The following is a 22,483-nucleotide window of genomic DNA, read 5'->3' on the forward strand; positions in this document are numbered from 1 at the left end:
CTCAGCTGGGCTGCTTCTGTCAGAACGGGTTGAAGTCAATCAACTGCAACTGCTACCGCCGCCGCTGGTGTGTTTTGTGGTGTGGACTTTCTCACGTTGCGGTGGACACACACACACACAAGTCACACACACAGGAGCTTGCTCGCCCAATACTCCACCTCTCTCTCTCTCCCTGGTACTACACACTCCGAGGGAGAGGCAGTGTGTGAGCTGCGGACCCTGCCGTGTGGACTGTATTGAAGAGAGGAGAAGAGAGGAGCGCAGTGGCAGACTCTACCATGCCAGTGCAGGGAGAAAGGCTGAAGCGCTGTCTCTCTCTCTGGAGCCGGAGTCCTCTGCTGTTGCTTGGACTGTTCTCTCTTCATGCACAAGCACAGGGTGAGTAACTGCAAAGCCTCTCTGTACTCCTCAACATAGTGGCTGTTTTTACTTAGCTTTGCTCTGAAGTTGCTCTGATGCAACTCCTCAAAAATGTGTGAGATTTCCTTTTTCACCTAAACTTTCTTATTTAGTCAGTTCTTCGTCTACTTACTGAAAACATATGGTTGTTTTTTTCTCACATGTAGAATTGTACTTTTTGTGGAAACATGTATGGTACTTCAAAAAGTTTCCATTGAAAACTTTGCTCTGCAGTGTCTTGAAGTGTCAGTTTAAGGAATCAGCTCCAAAATGTAGCAACTGATGTAGCCATGATCCTGATCATAAGACATGTGGTTGTTTTGCATCAAGGAAATGTTTTGTTAAAGTGTAACATGTCTCCATCAGGATTTTATCAGCTCAAAAAAGGCACAGCTGAGATACAATCTTTTTTATTTAATTTTCCAATTGTCAAATTAAAGGGTTCAGTGTCTTGATAATAGTGAATTTGAGACTAGAAGCATTTTCCAAAACACTATTATGTCATAAGCAGACACTCATGAATTTGATATCATATTGATATGGTTAGTCAAGAGGCTTTTCTACTGACCATAGAAAACTACATTGAGTTAAATTGTAAGTCGGACTGTGACAATTGATTATTGATTTTCTTATCACTTTGAATTTCAAACGTTTACAAGTTTTATATATTGCTGGGACAATAGGTTTCATATCTTTCTGTGTATTTGCTTTATCCTTCAAACAGATAGAGAAATATATTGTCATGGAGCGACATTGTTTCCGTCAGTCACATCAGCTGCTTGTCTGTGACCATGTTTGGTATCTGGAGTGTGATTGGCGAGGTGTTGGAGAGAGAGAGTGTCAGATTTAATAGTCTGTTATGTTTAGTGCCGTGCTGTGTGTCATTAAGGTTTGACACTGCACCTCTGTTATATTTCCAGCATTGGTTTAACTATGGCACAGAGGCTCTATAGATGATCCTGATTGATACAAATGATTGGAGGAATTGAAACATTAGTGTGTCCTGTTAAGTTCAGGTTTGGACTCTTATTTCTGAAGAGTGATAGCGTCCGTGCCTATTTTTTGTTACTGTCTTTATTGTTGGTCTATTTAAAGTCATCGGAGATTGTTTCAGCTGGAGCCCTGAAGTTAAGCCAGCAGAGTCTCATACCTCATACTAAGTGTGCTTTGTGCTGAGGTCATGCTGCGACCTCTGGCTGGACGTCACCCCCTCTTTCTCGTCCATCTTTCCTGTCATTGTCACAGTCTGAGTCGGCTTTCCTATGGAGTCCATGCTGTGTTACCAGTTCTCATTTACTCCCTTTGCTTGCAGTTACTGTGTTAACCTTTTTAACCGAGCCTTTAAAGGAAATACATTTTGAATACCATGGACATTAAAGCATTTGCACTGCACACATGAGTACACAGGAACACAAACGTTAAAATTGCCAGAGTGTTTGAGAGTCATGGTTATACTGGCTGCTCTGTGCAAGAAGCTGCAGCCACAGTTGCCCAAGAGGAAGACATATGTGAAATCTGACAAAAAGTTGGAGCTGTACCAAGTTTTGTTCTTGTTTGTGTTAAACTGCTATAAAGCCTTTTCTATTGAAACTTTAAATATAAATTAATATTGACTTCATATTTTATTATAAAATGCACATTTGTTTCCCCCCACTTTCTATCTTTCACAAATTGTATTGCTGCAAGTGCTGCATATGGGACATTATAATACATCTCCATAAGTGCAGTTTTAGTGTGAGGAGTTGGGATATGTAATGTTTTAGTTGATATAAATAACAGTTTAACATTAATTGGCCATTGTAGACTAGTAAAATAAATGTAGCGCTCCTATTATTCAAAAGATCTGACTTAAATACTCACCAAAAACACAAATGTGTTTATCTGAGCACATATTTATTCATTCTTAACCCTATATTTTCACATTACCACCTCTATTAGTATGTGTTAATTCATACTTAAAAATAATATTGTCATGTGTTGCATTTCGCTAGATAATAGAGTCTTAAAAATGTCCAGATGATAGTGCATCATTGCCATTGTGGATGAGCACCAAGCTTGGTCTCAGCGGGAAAAATAATCCAGATTTTGAAAGAAGTGATCAGCTTAGGTATTTCATTTTTGTATCACTCTCTAGATGCTCCTAACAGTTAAAACAGGTTTACTTTAGCAGTTTTTAAATAGTTTAAACTTTATAGAAATAGCATTTTGCCCTGAGGTCGGGGTTAGCAACAGCCTTTATTCATTGGTTGACACAAGGTTGATTGATTGGACCAGCCATATGCTCCTTCATTGGTTGACAACAGATGATTGATTGTCATGGCAACCAATTAAACTGTGCCTTAAAGGGCAAATGTTTGTTTTGAAAACTGTATGAAATATAAGATGGAGCAGGTGGACAGAGAGGATTTTATTTATCAGGATTATCTGATCCTTACTTTATCTGCCTCTCCCTGACTGTGTTTCCACTGTTTCTTTCCACTCTCCCAGCCTAAACTGCACATGGATGGTTGGTAGGGTGAATGGGAGTCTAGACTTGGTCAGCTAATGTTTCCTGGTCCTATAGCCACAGGTGAACTGGAGTCATTACAGGTCTTTAGACAGGCAGTAGACAGCTATGGTGTTGTGTCTACATCAAGGTCACAGTTTGCCTTGCAGCATGTCCATGACGTTGTCTCAATCAAATAAAGTACAATGTGTTCATTATTTTCAAGGAGAAATGAGAGCATTGGGAATGTGCACAAGCTTACGCACACTCACACACACATACAGTCTCTGTGACCTTCCACCTATGCCAGGCTGCAATCTTCAATGTGAGTTCTGGGAAGTGAGGAGTGAGCGTGATATCTTACATTTCATTGTCCTTGGTGGAAATAAGCACCGCTGTATCAGTTTTCACAGTCAAAGCTTTGCCAGTTGCTTTGCTTTTGTCACTGTCCGCTAATGAGACTCTGTTACTCACTGCAGAATTTCAGAATTTCAGAATTTTCAGATTTTGTTTTTATGTAAAACACTGTTTTAAGTTTGCAAAAAAATATTTGGAAACATCTGTGTGCCTCATCTTTTCTCCCTCTCTGTCACTTAACACCTGCTTGATAAAGATGATGTTGTTTCTGATTTGCATGCCTGATTAGCACTGACCTTCGCCCACAGTGAAATGGATGCTTCTCATCATCTTAAAAAGCACTCCGTTTAGTTTATAGAGGGGGTTCTTAGCTCTCAAGAAGACATTGACAAAACTATAATACTTGAAAAAAACTGAATCAGACATTTCTAGCAGGAAATGCAGTTTTGAGGAAAGAGAAGCAGAAGGCGTGAAAGCTGAGTCAATGTATCAAACTGATGGTGGAGCGCTCTGCTCCTCAGCCTTAAAGCTTCCTGGCAGGATGTGTTGAGTTCCCTTGCTAGAAACAGATACCTTATCAGAACTACAGATATGCTGGCTCTGAAACTGAAACACAGCTGTTGCTGACTGTTTGTTAAAAACTATTTATTGGTGTCCTGAGGTAAACCTCCAACTTAGATTTATCCTTTTTTCATCTTCCTTGCAGCCTGTCCTCCTACAAAAAACGACCATACAGTATAGGCCGATTGTTCATGCCCTTATTACGACCCAGAGACACGTTTTAAAGTGTATGTTGTTTCTTACACCACCACTAGAGGTGCTCTAGTGGTTGTGTAAGAAACAACATGCTCCCGGCCCGTTCATTGCAAATGCTCCGGAGGGACGTTTATTCACAAATAACCCTCTCTGGAAAATCCTAAATTGTGGAATAGTTTGGCCATTAAAATGCTTTTTGATTCGATTTCTGGCGAGAAGTGTATATTGTACTCTTAGAATCCACGTCCAGTCGATGTGTGTAGGCTACTCTTAATATTTAAATGTTTTCATCAAATAAAACGTATTCAACAACAAAATTCAATAACGTGCTTTAACCACTAGGCGGTGCGGGTTAAAAAAACAGTGGTGGAGTTAATAAAACATAATAATATCAAACATAATATGACTTAACTTTATTGTGAAATTAAAACTGAACGGTAAAGGAAAATACAGTTTCAGTCTCTCGATTTGAAGCTTATGCATTGTACCATGAACCTATAGACCTGTAACAGTCAACTGCATGAGGAGTTGGAAAGGTAGTAAATAATATCTTTAAAAACTACAAAGAAATCCCTTTCTATCAGCTGTGCACCGTTATGGTGTAAATATAGCCTATCTACCAATTGGATCAAATATAAAAGTCAGCTGAATTAGTGTTGATACTGCAAGGAGACGTATTGTGTGAAAAGAAATGGAAGATGTTTAATTGCTAATATATTTATGATACTCAGTTTTGGCGGCATTTCTTACAGTTTGTCAAAAGATTACATTACATTACATTACATTGCATTTAGCTGACGCTTTTATCCAAAGCGACTTACAATAAGTACATTCGACCAGGAAGACACAACCTTGAAGAAAACAGAATCATATAAGTACATCAGGTTCCATAGAGCCAAACATTTCAAGTGCTACTCAACTGGCTTTAGGTAAGCCAGTCCTTTATTAGTATAAAAGTGCTTCGTTAATAGTTCTAACGCTCGAAGTGGAGTCGAAAGAGATGAGTTTTCAGTTTGCGCCGGAAGATGTGCAAGCTATCTGCCGTCCTGATGTCAATGGGGAGCTCATTCCACCATCTTGGAGCCAGGACAGCAAACCCACGTGTTTTCGCCGATGGGAACTTGGGTCCCCCTCGCAGCGAGGGCGCAACGAGTCGTTTGGCTGATGCAGAGCGTAGTGCACGCGCTGGGGTGTACGGTTTAACCATGTCCTGGATGTACGAAGGGCCAGATCCATTCGCAGCATGGTAAGCAAGTACCAGTGTCTTGAAGTGGATTCTAGCAGTTACCGGAAGCCAGTGAAGGGAGCGGAGGAGCGGAGTGGTGTGGGAGAATTTAGGAAGGTTGAAGACCAGACGAGCCGCTGCATTCTGGATGAGCTGCAGAGGTCGGATGGCACATGCAGGTAGACCAGCCAGGAGGGAGTTGCAGTAGTCTAGGCGTGAGATGACGAGAGCCTGGACCAGAACCTGAGTCGCTTTCTGAGTCAGCTGGGGACGTATCTTCCTGATGTTGTAAAGCGTGTATCTGCAGCAACGGGTTGTAGCAGTGATGTTTGCAGTGAAGGACAGGTTGTTATCTAGGGTCACACCCAGATTCCTTGCAGTCTGAGTCGGGGAAACAACTGAGGTGCCGATGTTGATTGTTAGGTCAAGAGTGGGACAATCTTTTCCCGGGAGGAAGAGCAGCTCAGTCTTGTCAAGGTTGAGCTTGAGGTGGTGAGCAGACATCCACTGAGAGATGTCAGCTAGACAAGCAGAGATGCGTGCAACGACCTGGGTCTCTGAGCGGGGAAAGGACAGAATTAATTGGGTGTCGTCAGCGTAGCAGTGGTAAGAAAAAACCATGCGGGCTAATGACTGATCCGAGCGAGTTTGTGTACACGGAGAAGAGGAGGGGACCAAGAACAGAGCCCTGAGGGACCCCCGTAGTTAATTGACAAGGGTCGGACTCAGACCCTCTCCAAGTCACCCTGTAGGTACGGTCTTTCAGGTATGAGGTGAGGAGGGAAAGTGCAGAGCCTGAAACTCCAAGTTTTTGGAGAGTGCGAAGGAGGATCTGATGATTCACCGTGTCGAATGCGGCAGACAGGTCCAATAGGATGATGACAGAGGAGAGGGATGCAGTTTTGGCAGTGTGCAGTTCCTCCGTGACAGCAATGAGAGCAGTTTCTGTGGAGTGACCTGCCTTGAAACCAGACTGGTGCGGATCCAGAAGGTTGTTCTGATTGAGATAACAGGAGAGTTGTTTAAAGACAGCGCGTTCAAGTGATTTAGACAGGAACGGGAGGAGAGAGACAGGCCTGTAGTTTATAACATCAGACGGGTTGAGAGTGGGTTTCTTTAGGAGAGGGTTTACTCTTGCCTCCTTGAGACTGTTTGGAAAGTGACCAGAAGTTAGAGAAGTGTTGATGAAATGGGTGAGAAACGGTAGAATATCAGGAGCGATAGTCTGAAGGAGGTTTGAAGGGATAGGGTCCAGAGGACAGGTGGTAGGGCGGGCAGAGGTAATGAGGGTAAGAACCTCACTTGGAGAGAGAGGGGAAAAGGAGGTAAGTGTGTTGGTGGAAGGAGGGTCTGGTGACCCAGCGGTGAGTAAAGGTGAGTCAGTAAAAGAAGAGCGAATATCATCAACCTTTTTTTCAAAGTGGGTAACAAAGTCGCTTGACAGAAGTGAGGAGGGGGGAGGAGCTTTTGGAGGGTCCAAGAGGGTGGAGAAGATGGAAAATAGTTTTTTAGGATTGGAATAGGAAGATTGGATCTTATCTTGAAAGAAAGTGCTTTTTGCCTGAGAGATCGAAGCAGAGAAAGAAGAGAGGAGAGCTTGATAGGTTAGGAGGTCACACAATGGATTTCCACCATTTCCGCTCTGCTGCCCTAAGGACGGTTCTATTAGCACGCAGTGCATCATTTAGCCAGGGAGCAGGAGGGGACTGACGAGCCTGCCGAAAGATCTTCTGATCAGGGCTCTAAATAAATATCTACGGCAGATATGTAATAATGCAGCCGAACCGTGTATTAAAATGCCGTTATGTGATGACTTCCAAAGAGAAAAAAAAGAACACTCGGAATAAAGTATTATTTTTATTTTTTTAATGTTTTTATGTTTTTCCGATTTCATATCGCATAAACACCATATCCCGACATGCATTGCGGCTAAAACAATTGATGAAAAAAGAAAGGTGTCTCTCAGAATCGAAAGAGAAAAACCTATGGGAAAAACACAAAAGCATTGTACACAATTTAAACCAATAAATGTCGTATAATTAACAAGGATAAACTGATGTTTTTTAGTTGATGAGTACTGCAGATATCACTGTTAAATCATTTGATCATTGGTTTTATTATGAAAACGTCGAGACCGGAAATACTGTTTTCAACCCGTAACTTTACATGGAGGCTGCCGCATACCTCAAATCATCTTCGTAATATCTATCAAACTATAGATCCTACATATCGACTGGACGTGGATTCTAAAAGTACAATATTCTTCAACACAGCTGGGGCCACAAACCGGGGGTCCCTGAGTAGGGGAGGCTTAACAAGGCGGGACCCATAAGGCTAATGTGGGGCAGGAGTTAAGCCCCTGTCACACTGTCCCGAAATTGACACCCGATGGACACACGAATATGGAATTGTGAATTTCGCACGAAGATGGCCCCGAACCACACACGAAGGCAACATTTACATTACATTTAAGACATACAACTGCAATGAAAGTACCAAAAACAATTATGTTACAGTACTATGATACTGTACTGATATCTTCAGACTTTGTTCTTTACTTTATCCGTCTTTATGTAGAACATATTACATTTTCTCCGTAATGTTGTTTCCATAGCAACAACAACTTCCTGTCAACTCTCCTTCAAAATAATATATTATATCCTTTTTAGTTTCACAGAACACAAATTGGGTTATTTACAGAATATGTTTACATGATTTTGTTGTGCAATAAAACAACCCGATGGTTTATTTCCAGATAAAGGAAATGTTCAAATTCGGCTGTGATCGTAGCAACATCGGGCCATTCGTGAGGGCATCTTAAGCCATCGTATGATCGCTGGTGGAGTTTCTCAGGCTCCGGCAGCAACTTCGTGAGCGGTGGCAAAATCTTTGGCATGCCAAAAAATTGCCGAAGGACCTTGCGAAGGTTCATTTTCGTGTTGAATTCGTGTGTCAATTTTGCCCTTCGTAAGGCCATCGTGAGGGCATCTTGTTATCATCAGTCAGAGTGAGGGTGAATGTACCGATGATAACACGAAGATGACACGATTTGACAAGATGTCCTCACGAGTGCCTTACGAAGTTGCCGCTTACGAAGTTGCCGCTCACGAAGTTGCCGCTCACGAAGTTGCCGCTCACGAAGTTGCTGCCGGAGCCTGAGAAACTCCACCGGCGGTCATACGATGGCTTAGATTACATTACATTACATTGCATTTAGCTGACGCTTTTGTCCAAAGCGACTTACAATAAGTACATTCGACCAGGAAGACACAACCTTGAAGAAAACAGAATCATATAAGTATATCAGGTTTCATAGAGCCAAACATTTCAAGTGCTACTCAACTGGCTTTAGGTAATCCAGTCCTTTATTGGTATAAAAGTGCTTCGTTAATCGTTCTAACGCTCGAAGTGGAGTCGAAAGAGATGAGTTTTCAGTTTGCGCCGGAAGATGTGCAAGCTATCTGCCGTCCTGATGTCAATGGGGAGCTCATTCCACCATCTTGGAGCCAGGATAGCAAACCCACGTGTTTTCGCCGATGGGAACTTGGGTCCCCCTCGCAGCGAGGGCGCAACGAGTCGTTTGGCTGATGCAGAGCGTAGTGCACGCGCTGGGGTGTACGGTTTAACCATGTCCTGGATGTAGGAAGGGCCAGATCTATTCGCAGCATGGTAAGCAAGTACCAGTGTCTTGAAGTGGATTCTAGCAGTTACCGGAAGCCAGTGAAGGGAGCGGAGGAGCGGAGTGGTGTGGGAGAATTTAGGAAGGTTGAAAACCAGACGAGCCGCTGCATTCTGGATGAGCTGCAGAGGTCGGATGGCACATGCAGGTAGACCAGCCAGGAGGGAGTTGCAGTAGTCTAGGCGTGAGATGACGAGAGCCTGGACCAGAACCTGAGTCGCTTTCTGAGTCAGCTGGGGACGTATCTTCCTGATGTTGTAAAGCGTGTATCTGCAGCAGCGGGTTGTAGCAGCGATGTTTGCAGTGAAGGACAGGTTGTTATCTAGGGTCACACCCAGATTCCTTGCAGTCTGAGTCGGGGAAACAACTGAGGTGCCGATGTTGATTGTCAGGTCAAGAGTTGGACAATCTTTTCCCGGGAGGAAGAGCAGCTCAGTCTTGTCAAGGTTGAGCTTGAGGTGGTGAGCAGACATCCACTGAGAGATGTCAGCTAGACAAGCAGAGATGCGTGCGACGACCTGGGTCTCTGAGCGGGGAAAGGACAGAATTAATTGGGTGTCATCAGCGTAGCAGTGGTAAGAAAAACCATGCGGGCTAATGACTGATCCGAGCGAGTTTGTGTACAAGGAGAAGAGGAGGGGACCAAGAACAGAGCCCTGAGGGACCCCCGTAGTTAATTGACAAGGGTCGGACTCAGACCCTCTCCAAGTCACCCTGTAGGTACGGTCTTTCAGGTATGAGGTGAGGAGGGAAAGTGCAGAGCCAGAAACTCCAAGTTTTTGGAGAGTGCGAAGGAGGATCTGATGATTCACCGTGTCGAATGCAGCAGACAGGTCCAACAGGATGATGACAGAGGAGAGGGATGCAGTTTTGGCAGTGTGCAGTTCCTCCGTAACAGCAATGAGAGCAGTTTCTGTGGAGTGACCTGCCTTGAAACCAGACTGGTGCGGATCCAGAAGGTTGTTCTGATTGAGATAACAGGAGAGTTGTTTAAAGACAGCGCGTTCAAGTGATTTAGACAGGAACGGGAGGAGAGAGACAGGCCTGTAGTTTATAACATCAGACGGGTTGAGAGTGGGTTTCTTTAGGAGAGGGTTTACTCTTGCCTCCTTGAGACTGTTTGGAAAGTGACCAGAAGTTAGAGAAGTGTTGATGAAATGGGTGAGAAACGGTAGAATATCAGGAGCGATAGTCTGAAGGAGGTTTGAAGGGATAGGGTCCAGAGGACAGGTGGTAGGGCAGGCAGAGGTAATGAGGGTAAGAACCTCACTTGGAGAGAGAGGGGAAAAGGAGGTTAGTGTGTTGGTGGAAGGAAGGTCTGGTGACCCAGCGGTGAGTAAAGGTGAGTCAGAAAAAGAAGAGCGAATATCATTAACCTTTTTTTCAAAGTGGGTAACAAAGTCGCTTGACAGAAGTGAGGAGGGGGGAGGAGCTTTTGGAGGGTCCAAGAGGGTGGAGAAGATGGAAAATAGTTTTTTAGGATTGGAATAGGAAGATTGGATCTTATCTTGAAAGAAAGTGCTTTTTGCCTGAGAGATCGAAGCAGAGAAAGAGGAGAGGAGAGCTTGATAGGTTAGGAGGTCGTCACGGTGTTTGGATTTCCACCATTTCCGCTCTGCTGCCCTAAGGACGGTTCTATTAGCACGCAGTGCATCATTTAGCCAGGGAGCCGGAGGGGACTGACGAGCCTGCCGAGATGTCAGAGGACAGAGCGAGTCCAGAGTGGATGAGAGAGTAGAGAGGAGAGTTTCTGCAGCAGAGTTTGGAGGCAGTAGTTGGAACGAATCAGAGGAAGGGAGGGCTGAGAGCACCGACGAGGCAAAGGTAGAGGGAGAGAGGGAGCGAAGGTTACGGCGGACAAGTGTAGGATGGGAAGAGATTAGTTTGTTATGTTTGGAAAGGGATAGAGAGAATGAAATGAAGAAGTGATCGGATGTGTGGAGCGGGTTTACAGAGAGGTTAGAAGTAGCGCAGTTCCTTGAGAATATGAGATCAAGGACATTGCCAGCTTTATGAGTCGGTGGGGACGGAGAGAGTGAGAAAGCAAAGGCGGTTAACAGAGATGTTAGTTCGTCTATCTTCCCCATCTGGAGGTTGAAGTCTCCGAGAAGTACAGCGGGAGGGCCAGTTTCAGGGATGTGTGAGAGGAGATGATCTAATTCCTCCAAGAAGTCCCCCAAGGCGCCTGGTGGACGGTAGAGAACAACAATGGTTAACTGTATAGGATGGGTTACTGTGACGGCATGGAACTCAAAGGTGGAAGGAGTAAAGTTAGGTAGCTTGAAGAGGGAAAAGCTCCATTTGGGAGAGAGCAGGAGACCAGTGCCACCTCCTCTGCCAGTGGGTCTGGGTGTATGGGAGAAGGAATATGCAGTGGAGAGAGCTGCTGGGGTGGATGTGTTGGATGGAGTAATCCAGGTCTCAGTGAGAGCAAGGAAATCCAGAGACTGCAGGGAGGTGTAGCCAGAGATGAAGTCAGCCTTAGGAACAGCTGACTGGCAGTTCCACAGGCCACCTGAAACTAGATGATGGATCTCAGTGGAGCACGTGGGATAGACGAGAGCAGGCCGGTTATATCGATTAGGAGATACACGGGGCCAGTGATAATTGCGAGAAGACACATGAACAGGAATGGAGAAAATACACATGATTATAGCATGAGGGGCTAAACAACAAAAGTAAAAATTAAAAACGCCAACGATACTTAGCTCAATCAAAGTAGGATTTGCCTCCTCGTGACTCCCGTAGGACTCTAATGTCTTTGTCAGTCTTAGCCTGTCTGCCGCTGAAGCTGCCGCTCCAGGAAAGAGCTACCCGAAATGGACGCCTGATTGCTCAGTTCTCACAGCTGAAGTTAATTAGTTAACTATCTACAGCTGATGGGCGACAATAGACTGGCCCTGCCTATGTTAATAATGCAGGCTTGAGTGCTGAGAGCTGTAAAGCAGGTTTCGCCTGAGCAGATCTGAGATTTAAAATCTCTCAAAAGCGATTTAGCCGTTTTAGCTACAGTAACAATTATACAGAGTCGAATAAATGAAACCGAGAAGTCTAATTAAACAAGAATATAACTTACAGTGGTTGCTGCGTCAATAGGTAATGTTGTCACCGGGTCCAGATGCACACTGAGTTCATCAGTTTCTAAATGCGGTATTTAAATGCTTTTTGAGCTAAAGGATGACTGAGTCACGCAGTTCTACTTCACGCAATCAATAGACTGGCCCTGCCTATGTTAATAATGCAGGCTTGAGTGCTGAGAGCTGTAAAGCAGGTTTCGCCTGAGCAGATCTGAGATTTAAAATCTCTCAAAAGCGATTTAGCCGTTTTAGCTACAGTAACAATTATACAGAGTCGAATAAATGAAACCGAGAAGTCTAATTAAACAAGAATATAACTTACAGTGGTTGCTGCGTCAATAGGTAATGTTGTCACCGGGTCCAGATGCACACGATGATGCCCTCACGAATGGCCCAATGTTGCTACGATCACAAGCCAAGGCAAGGCAAGTTTATTTATATAGCACCTTTCAGCACCAGGCAATTCAAGGTGCTTTACAAAAATGAAAGACATTCAGACAAAGGCATTTAAAAACAGTAAAAGATAATAAAAGAAACATTAAAAGAAAAACAAAAAATGAAAGACATTATGAAAATGGCATTTAAAATCAGTCATTAAAAAGAAAAGCTAATAAAATAAACATTTAAAAGATAAAAGTTACAGTGCAGTCTAAGATATGAATAGTTCAATTATTTCGGTTCTTGATTTTTAATTTATTCACAGAACCTCCCTTTGGAAATCCGAACATTTCCGTCCCGATTGTTAATTTAGACTGATTGTTTTCACCATGTTATGCTCGCATGACATCCACAATCGGACCCTCAGGAGGGTGTACTAGCCCCCTACTCTGCTTTGCATTCCATAACAAAGTCTTTAAGTGTTACCTGAACACCCTGTGTTACCAAAACACTATTTTTCACCCGTCGGTGATGTGATACTTGTTCCTCAGTACAAATCACCCAAAAACTGATCGTAAACCCTGGCTACGATGGATATCCCAAATATCCTACTTTCGAGCAGTCCCTCTCATAAATGTCATGGAGTTTCAGACGGTTTTCACCATGTTTTGCTCGCATGACATCCACAATCGGACCCTCAGGAGGGTGTACTAGCCCCCTACTCTGCTTTGCGTTCCATAACATAGTCTTTAAGTGTTACCTGAACACCCCGTGTTACCAAAACACTATTTTTCATCCGTCGGTGCTGTGATACTTGTTCCTCAGTACAACTCACCTAAAAACTGATCGTAAACCCTGGCTACGATGGATATCCCAAATATCCTACTTTTGAGCAGTCCCTCTCATAAATGTCATGGAGTTTAATTACGTTTAAATTTAAAACATTAAAAGAAAAAATACATGGATAAAAGTTACAGCGCAGTCTAAGATATGAATAGTTCAATTAAAAGCAGCGCCAAAAAGAAAAGTCTTCAGCCTGGATTTAAAAGTAGTCAGAGTTGCAGCGGACCTGCAGGTTTCTGGGAGTTTGTTCCAGATATTTGGAGCATAGTAACTGAACGCTGCTTTACCATGTTTAGTTCTGACTCTGGGGACAGAAAGCTGACCAGTCCCTGAAGACCTGAGAGATCTGGATGGTTCATAATTTAGCAGGAGGTCAGAAATGTAATTTGGGCCTAAACCATTCAGTGCTTTATAAACCAGCAGCAGTATTTTGAAATCTATTCTTTGACACACAGGAAGCCAGTGTAAAGACTTCAGAACAGGAGTGATGTGATCCACTTTCTTAGTGTTAGTGAGGACTCGAGCAGCGGCGTTCTGAATCAACTGCAGCTTCCTAATAGATTTTTTAGTGAGACCTGTGAAGACACCATTACAGTAGTCCAGTCTACTGAAGATAAAAGCATGGACAGGTTTTCCTGTTGTGACATTTAAGTCTTTTAAGATATATTCTTTAGGTGATAGTAGGCTGATTTAGTAACAGTTTTAATGTGACTGTTGAAACTCAGGTCAGAGTCCATGACTACACCTAGATTTCTGGCTTTATCTGTTGTTTTGAACATTGCAGACTGAAGCTCAGCGCTCACTTTTATACGTTCTGACTTTGCTCCAAAAACCATTACCTCAGTTTTATCTTTGTTTAATTGGAGAAAGTTCTGACACATTCAGTCATTGATTTGTTCAATGCACTTACTCAGTGTTTGAATTGGAGCATAGTCTCCTGGTGAAATTGTTACGTAGATTTGTGTGTCATCTGCATAGCTATGGTAACTTATTTTGTTGTTTTTCATTATCTGAGCCAGTGGTAGCATGTAGATGTTAAAGAGAAGAGGCCCCAAGATGGAGCCTTGAGGAACCCCACATGTCATATTTGTCAACTCAGATGTGTATGTACCTATAGAAACAAAGTTGTTTCTGTCCTTTAGGTAGGATTCAAACCAATTCAGAACTGTTTCCGAAAGTCCCACCCAGTTTTCCAGTCGGTCTAGTAATATGCTGTGGTCAACAGTGTCAAACGCAGCACTGAGATCTAATAATACTAACACTGAAGTTCTGCCACTGTCTGTGTTTAAGTGGATGTCATTAAAGACCTTTACAAGAGCAGTCTCAGTGCTGTGGTTTGGACGAAAGCCTGACTGGAACACATCGAAACAGTTATTTAAATGCAAGAAATTACTCAACTGTTGAAAAACAACTTTTTCAATGATTTTACCTAGAAATGGGAGGTTTGATATGGGCCTGTAATTGTTCATTACTGAAGCATCTAGATTATTCTTTTTTAAGAGCGGTTTAATGACTGCAGTTTTCAGGGCCTGTGGAAAAATACCTGAGTGAAGAGATTTGTTTACTATATGAAGTAGATCTGAGGCCATGCAAGGCAAAACATCTTTGAAAAATCCTGTTGGAATAATATCAAGGCAGCAGGAGGAGGATTTCAGAAGTTATATAATGTCTTCTAGGTTTTTATCATTAATCTGATGGAATTGTGTCATGGTGTTTGAATTGATATTAGGTGGACACAGAGACAACACATTTGCTGTTCCTGATGCAGAGGCACTGACTGCTTGTTTGATTTTCTGAATTTTGTCAGTGAAAAAGGAGGCAAAATCATTGCACGCCCTGGTGGATAGAAATTCAGAGGCTACTGACACTGGGGGTTAGTTAGTTAGTTAGTCTGTCGACGGTAGCAAACAAAGCACGTGCGTTGTTTTTGTTTTTGGTAATGATGTCAGAGAAGAACGATTGTCGTGCGTTTTTCAATTCCAAATTATAAAGGCCAAGTCTCTCTTTATAGATTTCAAAGTGAACCTGGAGATTTGTTTTTCGCCACCTGCGTTCAGCTTTTCGACATTCTCTTTTTTCTGTTTTCACGGTCATGGCCTTTCTCCATGGAGATATTTTCTTGCCAGACACTTCCTTTACCTTAGTTGGAGCAATGGCATCTATAACATTTTTAATTTTTGAATTAAAATGATCTACTAGCTCATTTACTGAGATGTTAGCAGGGGCAAGTGTGGAAGAAAAGTTCTGAATAAACATTTCCCTAGTATTTTCAGTTAAATATCGCTTTGTAGTTATCTCTTTTTGAACATTTTTGTGAACAGAAATAGAGCTCTCAAAGAAAACACAGGAATGGTCAAAGAGTGCAACATCAGTCACCACAACCTTAGAGATATTCAGACCCTTTGAGATAATTAAGTCCAGAGTGTGCCCCTTATTGTGCGCGGGCTCCGTCACATGCTGAGTCAGTCCATAGCTATCAAGAACACAAAACAGTTATTTTGCCCCTCTGTCCTGGGGGTTGTCAACATGGATGTTAAAATCACCAACAATGACTAGACGGTCAAAGTCAATACACACTATAGACAGCAGTTCAGTAAAGTCATCAAAAAAGCTTGCACAGTATTTGGGTGGTCTATAGATATTTAGGAACAGAGCTCGAGAGGAGCATTTCAGCTGAAGTGCCACATATTCAAAAGAATCAAAGTTTCCATACGATGTCTTCCTGCATTGAAGGGAATCATTGAACAGAATAGCAACTCCACCCCCTTTCTTATGCATTCTTTCCTGACTCATAAAACTAAAGTTGGGAGGGGTTGATTCGATAAGAACAGCTGCACTGTTATTTTGTTCAATCCAAGTTTCTGTTAAAAACATAAAATCGAGATTGTGCTCAGTGATAAAATCATTGATTAAAAATGTTTTTCCTGCCAAAGACCTGACATTTAATAAAGCTAGTTTAAGTTTGTTAAACACACTATCAGTCATGTTTTTTTTAACAAGTTGTGGCTGACATGGAATCAATGCTAAATTAGATAAACTCACACAAACGTTTGAGCGCTTCCTGTTTCTAAAATGATTCACCGCTCTTAATCTATTACCTATCAACACAGATATCGGCAAAGCTATAGGCAGGCAGGGCCCCGGCGTGTCCTGGAAAGAGTTGAGAGTGCCATACGCCCTTGAGCCTGGACCCAGCACATATCAGTAAGAGTTTGTTGCGTTTTGTACACACACATCCTTATCAGGAGACGGGGCAGATGGTGCGGGGGTAAAGGACATGCTGCCAGGGGGGGGAGGTGGTTGACGTAGGCACGGTGATGAAGACGGGGGAGATGGTGCGCGTCTCTGCGGTGATTTTGGTGGGCGTCGTTGAGGAGCGGGGGTAAAGGACATGCTGCCAGCCCTGCGTATCGCCTTAGTTTGGTCTTTGAAATCCAGGAAGGAATCGGTGCCAACCCTCTGTATCTCCTTCATGTGTTCAACGATCTCCAGGAGGGTGGGCGAGGGTGAAAGGGTGAACGGAGTATCCTCAAAGGCGTTGACAGGGGGGGGGGGTGACGGGCAGTGGAGACTCCTCCATGTGTCTCATAGGTCTCCCATAATCAGAACATTCCACAGGCGGGTGCAGTGATAATTCTTCAGGGTTTTCAGCCGAATTTGAACATTTCTTTTATCGTGTGTCCATCGGGTGTCAATTTCGGGACAGTGTGACAGGGGCTTTAAGGATATAAGGGCTCAGAGACAAAGCATGACATAAATATAAGTCCCTGTTATGCGATATTTGAAAAGGTCCTATGTTGTGTGTTTGAGAGGAAAAAAAGTGATCTTGAAATGACCTCTAAAAGGTGGAAGGTAAGGGAGGTGAGGAGGGTTTGGGACTGAGGGGTTTTACATCCTGTAATGGATACAGATTCAGTAAATTCTATACCAGTCAGATTACCGGTCTGGCCTTGACTTCTTAAGACACAGTTGGAGCAGGGGACTAACATTTCTTTGTCTGTTTGTAAGAGAGGGAGAGATAGTGGGTGAGGAAGAGAGATTTTTGAATACAATGAGAACGTGTTTTGGTCTGTTTTTGTGATAATCATTAAGAGGAAGTAACACAATTTAAAACAAGCATTTAAAAATAAACATTGTAGCTACAGAAATATGTCAGCATAGAGAGAAACAAATTCAAAAAAACATATATATTTTTTCTTCATTGTTTTCATTAATACAGAGTTTTTGAACTGCTCACTCTATCTTTAGCTCAGGCAGTATTACCCTCAGTTTGCAGCTTTGTCATAGTGCTCATTTATAGCTATTGTACAGTGTCTGCCAGGGCATTTAGAAAAAGCAGTAGTAGCACTTTGTTTCTTAAGTACTTAAATTGTTGTGTTAGTTGTTGTGACCTACTGTGTGTGCCGTGAGCTCTGGGCACAGAACAGTACAATGCAGTGCTGTGATGGATAAATAACAGGTGAGACGGAGCAAAGCTGGCTGTCACAGTCACAGTGCACTGGGACTACAGGGCTTAGTGTTTCGATGCACTTGCACACCCCCCTTATTACCAAGACACCTGGAACATCGTTTTGGATGTGGAAGGTTGATCGGGGAGAGAAACTATGCATTATTTTTGTTTGTTACCAGGACTTTAAATAAATCACTTGAAATAATGAAGTTGAAAAGGCCCTATAATTGTAGGTTTTAGTTAATAACATCATAGGAAAATGAAATACAAAAAGAGAGTGAACAAAACTGCTACTTTAATAAATATTGCAGCGAAAATAAATACATTCACAGACTGTAATTTAGGGTAATGGGTGTCTGTCGAGATGCCCACTTTAAACCAAATGGCTTCGCTATACAGACAATCATTATATGCTATGATAGGTGCCTAATGGCTTTCTAGATGGAGGTGCATGTTGAATGTGTGTGTGTGTATATGCGTGTATGTGTGCTTGCGACGCGCCTAGACGACAGCATGTTTGTCCAGTGAGATAGTACAGAGGAGGCCTGGAGCCCGCTGATGGGTGATATGTGACTTAGTTAATGTGAAGCTAATCATACGGAGGAGACAGTGGGACGCATACAACTATAAACACATGCACACTTACACAAACACACTCTCACACAAAGCAGGGACTCACACACACACACACTGGTTTTCACTCATACCACACATTATGCACACATTAATAGGAAACACATTAATATCATTCCACAGGCTCTCTCACACATACATATACACACACACACACACACACACACAAGCTGTAAATGGATGGAAAGTGACTGTTTAAGCCTGTGGAGATGACTGAGACGCCACAGACCAGAACTCTGGGAAATAAACAAATGACAGCTGTAATGTTAACACCATCAACCCTCCATCTACACGCACACACAAACACTCTCTCTACTCCCACAGTCACGCAGCAAGGCACTCACCTACACACTGATGTGTTCTCATCATCTGACGTCTCAAATACAGATTTTTGTTCATTTATCATTGAGCCAAAGCAATCATTGTAGCTATTAGTTCTGCGTGACAGCAATATTGTGTATAAGTCACGGTGTGTGTGGGTGTGTGTTTGTGTGCACGGTGGTAAGATATTATTGTGTTTGCTATTAATGTATTTAGCTTTTTACCACTGCATGCTTTGTCAGAAGAACTAAAGGATGATGGGAGCTAAAAAGATGCAGAAGTTTAAGCAGAAACAATGACACAAAAAGCTCGCCGTTACTAGTTGTTGAAGTGGTACTGTAGTTGGATATAATAACTCTGGGGAACACGTGATGTTAAAATGATTTATGATATAAAAGTCTGTCAAAAATATATATTCTGAGAATCGATGATGTCAAGCCTCAGAAGCATACCTTTAGAAAACAAGTTATGAATGTCAGTGTTTAAATTGCTTTTGCCACTACAGTTCAGGAGTGAACAGAATATAAATTGATAGCGAAAAAGTGAAATGTCACATTCTCATTAAGCTATATAGATAGCTTAATGTTTTAAGTAAAATAAACTTGCAAAATATATCTTCTTGTCTCTTATCAGCTTAAATGATACCTCACATCATTCCTGAAATTAACTTTAGTACCAAAACAGCTTGACCTGAGTCTCTGGGCATGAACCCTGTAAACAACTTAGCAAAACAAGTATCTTAATCAGAGCATTCACTTTAATCAAGCAATTTGTGGGCATACCAATTGAACAAAGTTGAACTTGTGCACTGAATATTTGGAACCTGCTGTTTGCCCATTTAGCTAATTTTGTACAGATGCCAGACTTAAATTTGACCTTTGAATAAGCATTTGATTTCAGTCAACTTTGCTTCGGAGAATACATTTGCATTAAAATGTGTAACTTCTTGTTATGATGACGTAAACATTTTCCTCCTCATTCTGTACATCTACCCTTATTGGTGTAAGACATAGTGTCTTTCTTTGTTTTGTATTTAACATTTGTCACTTGGAGTATTTATTTAAGGGAATTCTGCAGTTGATGTTTGTTTCAAGGGCAATTTCTTAGCCTGCCAGCAAAAAAAGAGTGTATATTATGTGTTCCTGCATGTTGTGTTGACCATGTGAAGAGCAACCATATATAAAAGAGAATACTTTTGGGTCATTTAGCAGCCTCATTTTAAAACAAACTTCAGCTTAAGGATGCTTATCTTATAAATGTGTAATATCGACATGCTTGATAGATTTCTGTACATGTGTGAGAAAAGAGAAAGTCTTTTAGATTTACTGTAAAAAAAAGCATTAAAGCATTTCATAGTTTCTCTGTCTTCCTTGTTTTGTATCGGTTTGGCTTTTAATTTCATTCCCAGACACATGTGCTCACACAAAAAAGGTGACATCATGACTAGACTTCTGGGTGGTACCCCGTTTCTTCCGAACGACTGAATCTAGCAAAAATGCAGAGTCTTCTACCAAGCTATCGTACTCCATTTGAGAGTGTGTCAGTGTGTTTTCTGTTGCTCTGTTATATCCACAGTGTGAAATCTTAAACTTGCGTTGTCACATTTGCCATGGCCAACCATCGACTTGGCATGTGTGTTGCGATTGTTTATCAGTTCATAGAGGTGAATTTTGCATACCACCATGATGGGACAATTAGTCATATGATGATATCACGGGATTATAATACAATATATAATATGAAATAGCTGCCAAGTTTGAATGGACTTTGATGGTGTGTGTATTGTCATTTAACACTATGTATCACTCTGGGATGGGTGTGCTGGTTTTAGTGCATAAACCAGATTTACATTATGCAGTATAAAGCTTAGTAGGCATATCACTTTTTTCACGTCTGATTAAAGTGCAGTTTTATCAATCATCTGCCAGTCGGTCAGGCCACTATTTTTACACTTAGTTAATTTGTTGTTGTTTTGTTTGTGAGACATTTCATTTCAGTTGTCATTAGAAACCACATGTTGAAGGCTGTGGGTCAAATGTATAATTTGTGGTTTGGATAAACTTGTTTGAATATGTTGTAGTACACGTCCGTGCATATTAACAAGGGGAAAAGAACAGGCTTTCAGACGGCAAAATAATTACTACCCAGAAAACCACTAATGGAACTAATTGGAAAAGTTCATTCACAGTTCATTTCATATCAGTAATTGCTACAGTCACTGCGGTTGATGCAGATGTTAAATGTGTTTGTGTGGGGAAATTGGAGAGCTTCATGATACCAGTTTTGGTTATTATTGTGCCATACTAGAGCACATAGAATAAACCCAGAGGGGTAAAAACAAACAGATTCATAAACAACACTGGTTATTAAAACTTCCTTCACATTGGCTTTGAGGACACAATAATATATCAAATCTATGTTTCTTAGAGACACTTTCCTTCTACTTTGATAAATATGTTTTGTTGTATCTTGTATTATTTTTGAAGATTATATTTTAATATGAAGTTTAAATATTTAAAACAAAAACAAAAAATGTAAGATGTGTCAAACAAGTGTACTGTATGTGTTGCATTACTCAATTTCATTGCTTATAGTAAAGCATTCCTTTTTGACATACACATCTGTCTGACGGAGGAGAAGAGCTGCTGCTTAAAGGATCTGCCGGAGTGTCCGGTAGCTTCATTAGTCGTCCATGGGACAGGGGCGGTTCTAGGGAGGGCAGGGGGGGGGGGGGGCGCAGTGCCCCCCTAACACTGACCTCTGACCCCCCTCTGGCCCCCCTAACAATGAACATTTTTTTTTTTTTTTTTTTAAATGTATATTTTCTGGTACTCGGTTTGCCAAAAACCGCAGTATTTTGTTGCTGTAATGTGAGATTGTGCAGACACCCTTATGTAAAGTAGAGATGTAACTGTTCATTGCCTTTATTTTTATATAAATATGGTGTTAGTGCAAACATTGCACTATAACTTAAGCTGAAGCTAACAGTAATAACTATAAGATCTATCTGAAATAAATAAGTGTACTGAAACAAATACCAATAACTGTATTGCATTGTTTTCTTATGCGCAATTACTTCATACTGTCTAGTTCTCTTTTTCGTCCTGCATTTATTGTGCCCCCCTCAGAAAATAACTGGCCCCCCAGTGGCCCCCCCAGTCAAATTGGTCTAGAACCGCCACTGCCATAGGAATAGTTTGAAAAGAGGTGTAGGAGGACATTTTCCATCTCTTCTGCAATTATTTTGACATGCATTTCAGATTTACTGAACATCTGATATTTGAAACAAATACATAAGCCAGTTATTTTTGCCTCAATGTACTGATTTGGAATGACATTGTAATAGTGTTCAGTAGGAGTTCATACTATAGCCAAAAACCTCCACCACATCCCATGTAATGTTATATTTTATATATATATAAATCTTGATAGAGTAAATATTTAGAAATTCAATAGTATTATACCTAAATGAAACAGAAGGGGATCTGGATCCTATAAACCTATTACCATAGCGTAGACAAGAACGTTTTAAGAAAAGTCATGATTTAGCTTAATCTCCATTTTCTGTGCACTACTTTGCCAAAGTATAGTGTGCATGGCTTTTATTTATATCTTTATGACTAATCAGATGTAGTTTGTATTATGTATTCAGATCAGAAGAAGCCGGATTTTAATTATTGGTATCAGAATCACAGCCACAGCCTACCGATCCAGCCCGATGCCCAGTGTCTTTGAATTGATACAAGCTGTTTTGTGATGAGTAGCAGCCCACAGATGGCCATGAGAAGGAGCTTTTGATGAAGGGACCAGCTGGTATTCTTTCTCTTCTTTTCATTGCTTTGCTCTCTCACACCGCCTTCAGGACCGTTTCATCATTTCC

The 22,483-nt window shown here is 41.8% G+C and overlaps 1 protein-coding gene across 3 annotated transcripts in view; it reads left to right on the plus strand.

The window, feature by feature from the left end:
• LOC117558661 (bone morphogenetic protein receptor type-1B-like) overlaps window positions 1-22,483 on the plus strand; it is an 89,841-nt gene that overhangs the window by 51,609 nt on the left and 15,749 nt on the right. Inside the window, exon 3 of one of the 3 annotated variants that reach the window (XM_034234986.1) lies at window positions 6-378. The exons of the other annotated variants lie outside the window; for them this stretch is intronic. Within the exon in view, the coding sequence (XP_034090877.1) occupies window positions 279-378 (100 nt within the window). The 5' untranslated portion in view covers window positions 6-278. The remainder of the gene's footprint in view (window positions 1-5; window positions 379-22,483) is intronic. 3 annotated transcript variants of the gene reach the window in all.

This window comes from Gymnodraco acuticeps, unplaced genomic scaffold, assembly GCF_902827175.1.
Source record: "Gymnodraco acuticeps unplaced genomic scaffold, fGymAcu1.1, whole genome shotgun sequence".
Lineage (NCBI taxonomy): Eukaryota > Metazoa > Chordata > Actinopteri > Perciformes > Bathydraconidae > Gymnodraco > Gymnodraco acuticeps.